The following is a 4,156-nucleotide window of genomic DNA, read 5'->3' on the forward strand; positions in this document are numbered from 1 at the left end:
AACTCTCGTGACAAACATCGCGAGAGTGTGTAGCTTTCCATGTAAGAGTAACACTTCCTTAGTTCCGAATATGACGAGGTGAAATATGTTCCTTTGTAAAATAAAGACCCTGCAAATGCCAACGCCCGTAAGCTGGAAACAGATCCTGTATGAAGATGAGAGTAGGATTGAGAGACATTGGGCACACGCATATCCATATCCAGTCATTAAAAAGTGTCCAGCACTCATGCTGCATGCTGCTAGCAAAGGAATACATAAGACGGTACAAATACAAACACTCTACATAATGTAGAACGACTGTAAACCAAAAACAGCTCACAAAATGCAAGGACCAAACAAAAACAAATGAGAAAGAAAAAGGAAAGAAAATACAGAAAGAAAAAAGAGAGAAAAAGATAAATATGTGTGTGCCCAAAATATAAATTGGAATAATCTTGACCTGCAAACAACTGAGAATAAAATTAACGAATTTTCAAAATAATTATGAGCATGTAAATCAAAAGATGAATCTGCTAATAATTCATAGTGTGGATCATGTTCGAATACAACACTAAAATTGTTTCTTTAATGTAAAAAGAACTAAAAAACAAAACAAAACAAAAACAGTCGGTAGTGTTGCTGCTTTAAGAAATGGAGACGGCGAGGATGACCGACAAGAAAAACTGCGAAGGAAAAGAACATGAATGTTTCTGACTAACTGGAAGCAAATTAAGACTGGTGGTTGATGAATTATAAGACTCTTCAGATGCAGGCACTGTCATTGGAGGAGTCCCCTAAGGCATCGTACGTGCTAGGTCCCGTTCTATTCCTGCTATTCATTATAGTGACCCGCCTATCGTCACAGTTTGGGATGCAGAACCAAGCTTTCAGTAGACGACTGCATAGGGCTGAGTATAAAGATATCACTTCCCAGGTTCGCTGTCTGAAGCTCCAACTATAAGGTGATTTCTCTCATGATTAGTGTGTCTGAGGTTATAAATAGGCCTGACTCATCTATCCTGTGAAACACTATATTTGTCACAGAAAGTAAAACCAGCTTTTACCAATAAGGCAGCACTGGAGATCAGTGACGGCGGTCTTCAGCTGGTGCCACAGGACACGAAGAAGAAGAAGAGGGTTAACAACTCAGTTATGATTATGATTATCATTATCATTATCATTATCATTTGCATCATTATCATTATTGTTGTTGTTTTATCATCAGTTATTATTATTGTTATCGTCATCATCGTCATCATCACCATCATCATTATTACCATCGCTGTTGATGTTTTTTAGCAGCAGCAACAACAGCAGCAATAACCTATTATTACTACGATCATCAGCAGCAGCAGCAGCAGCAGCAGCAGCATCAGTAGTAGTAGTAGTAGACCATCATCATTATTACCATCGCTGTCGTTGTTGTTTTTAGCAGCAGCACAAGCAGCAATAGCTTATTATTACTATCATCATCATCAGCAGCAGCAGCAGCAGCAGTAATGATATATGGACAAACGCCACTGATCAAGCATTGATGCATTTCGATTGTCCTTTCATTGTTTCGTAACATAATCTGGTAGAAATTACCGTGTTAAAGTTCATTTTTAACGCTCCGGTTGCGCAGTGCATTCAGTTTGTTCGACATCCCCAGATTTTTTGTTTTGTTTTTTGTTTGTTGTTGTTGCTGCTGTTGCTGTTTTTCCTTGAATGATTTAGTGGGTTGTGCTTGTTTAAGGCGAGATTTCAGTTCAATCCATACGTTAGTAACTCTATCTATTACTTAAACAAAATGTATCTCTAACTTTCTTGGCAATCTGGATGTCAGTTTTGCAATGATTTTTCCATCGCCATTTCTTGTATAACTGTACTGAGGTGAAGAGAACTTATCCCCAAACACATGAGCATAACCATTAATTTAAAGTTTATATGTCTCAATAATATCATCACTTATCCATGTACCATGAAAGGAAAATGATTGTAAATGACCCTGAGTTATTCAGTCGATCATTATAAGCATACGTGGCTCTTCTTTGCACCTTCTCAGTTTCAATAGATTGGCGCTTGTGATATGGGCACCACACAGTGTTTCCATACTCCAAATGAAGATACAGATATAAAAAATGTCGAGTAAAATTTCTTTTCGTTTTATTCTAGTCATTTTTGTTCGCTTTATTTATACAGTTTTGAATGTGCGGGTCAAATGAAAATTGTCTATCGAAAGTGACATCTATATATATGTATCTTCAGTTTCACATACTCTCACCGTGTTTGTATCATTATTTAATTGCACAGCGTAAGTTTTGTTTGGATTTTTTCTTCCAACATGCATCACATTACATTAATTTTGTCAATAACAAAAATATAGATTCCTTAACTTTGTCCAAGCTTACAGTTTGTTTAAATCTTGTTGCAAAATTTTATTGCTGCATGTCTTATTATATATTTTCGTACCATCGTCAAAACTTTACATGATTATTCTACTCAGTCTGGACAGTTAACTATACTTTCTATAGTGTAAAGACATTGCGCAGTTGGGAGGAGAGAGGGAGACAGCGAATGACAAAATTTCACAGACACCTAAAGTCAAATGAAAATGGAATCGACCTTGACCCCTTTTCTTCTCACATATCCACGTGGGGAAAACGAGACAGGAAACCTCCAGCGGCAGAATCTAATGTGACCTTTCCTCTTTTGGTTTTGAAGTAAGTCAGCTCCAGAATTGTACAGGCCTAATTACGTTAAATTGACAATTGCAAACGTTGTCAGTAGGTATGCTTCATTTGACAGATTAAATTTCAACAATGTGATTGCAGACTCATCGTGTTTCAAATAACGAGAGATTCCGCTAACGTGAGGCAAAGGTTAAGAAACGTTCTTTATTTCATCATTGGAATTTCAGACAAAAGTCGTGAGGTGCCAAGGAGCAGAATCTCACTCTCATCTCATAATTTTGCTCACATTGTTTGATATAGTGTAATGAAAAGTTCACTAATTTCCCGTAAAGATTTGATACATCGAAGATAATAAATGATATTGATAGTAATGTTTGGGAATCACACTGAGAGTGAGAAAATTACCCTTGTTTCTGGCATGATTCTTTCTTCTTTTGTGTTTTTGTGTATGCTGATTCTCTGAGAAGTGGAGGAGGGTTGAGGGGGTTGGGGGGGTGGAGCGATCGAAGGAGGGAGAGGGGATATTGTAACCAACACTTGTCAATTTTTACGTTTTAGAACATAGAAAGATCCAGCCTTGTCAGTTGTCTGTCTGATCATGGACGATGGAAGACTTATTCTGCCAATTTCATTCTGCACACAGATCAAAGCTGATTTGCTGTACCCAGCCCTGTGTGTCAACCATTCAGCAGACCATCAATAGCTTGCAGTGCCCTTGTTGTCGATTCCAGTTGATTACCCACCTCATCACCATGGCCTCCTTTGATTCCAAGATGCCATCTGGGGAAGGCGTGGATCCAGAACTGCAGGGCTTCATTCAGATGGAGACGCAGCGTGCTCAGTTTCAAGGTCAGGTGCACAAGTTGACGGACTTGTGCTGGGAGCAGTGTGTCGACAAGCCCAGAGATAAGCTGGACTCCAGAACGGAGACATGCATGTCAAACTGTGTTGAAAGGTTCATTGACACTTCCTTGGCTATTGCCAACCGCTTCCAGAAAGTACTGCAAGGGAACTGATGATTTTTTTTTTGTGAGGGATGAAAGTGATGCATGATGTTCATGAGCTTTCTGATGTGTTGACAGTTGAGTAAAGTGAAGTTTTGGTTCAGATATTATAGTGTGTGTGACTCTGTGTGTGTGTGTGTGTGACTGTGCATGTGTGTATGTGACTGACAATGTGTGCATGTGTTACAATTTCATTCTGCAGTGATGAAGTAGGTAAGATGTGTCTGATCTTGATATTATGAGTAACAAAATGAACATGAATGTAATGGTATTGTAGAAAGTTTTTGTAAACAGTGAAGACACTGGTCAGCCCTTTATTTATATCATCTCATCACAGTTTCAGTGCCTGAAGCAAATTTATTGTTTACAGAAAAACAAAACAAACAAGAGAGGCAAGGCCTTCAAGACTCATTTGTGACATGCGCTGTACCCAGTAAAAGGAAAAAAAAAGAAAAAGCATTGTTAAAATTGATCCTGTATTACTAGATATGTAAAGCTATG

General features: G+C 38.3%; 1 protein-coding gene across 1 annotated transcript; it reads left to right on the forward strand.

The window, feature by feature from the left end:
- Positions 1-2,597: 2,597 nt before the first annotated feature.
- On the forward strand, positions 2,598-3,760 carry LOC143284257 (mitochondrial import inner membrane translocase subunit Tim8 B-like). Its single transcript, XM_076590936.1, has 2 exons — positions 2,598-2,681; positions 3,295-3,760. Exon 2 carries the CDS (start codon positions 3,404-3,406, stop codon positions 3,665-3,667), a length of 264 nt encoding a protein of 87 aa, XP_076447051.1. The 5' UTR covers positions 2,598-2,681; positions 3,295-3,403; the 3' UTR covers positions 3,668-3,760.
- The last annotated feature ends 396 nt before the right edge of the window (positions 3,761-4,156 follow it).

The sequence above is a fragment of the Babylonia areolata genome, chromosome 7, assembly GCF_041734735.1.
Source record: "Babylonia areolata isolate BAREFJ2019XMU chromosome 7, ASM4173473v1, whole genome shotgun sequence".
In the NCBI taxonomy this organism is placed as follows: domain Eukaryota; kingdom Metazoa; phylum Mollusca; class Gastropoda; order Neogastropoda; family Buccinidae; genus Babylonia; species Babylonia areolata.

Bases quoted from the DNA above. Each gene is read 5' to 3' on its own strand.
- LOC143284257 (XM_076590936.1), top strand. From the start codon at position 3,404: ATGGCCTCCTTTGATTCCAAGATGCCATCTGGGGAAGGCGTGGATCCA.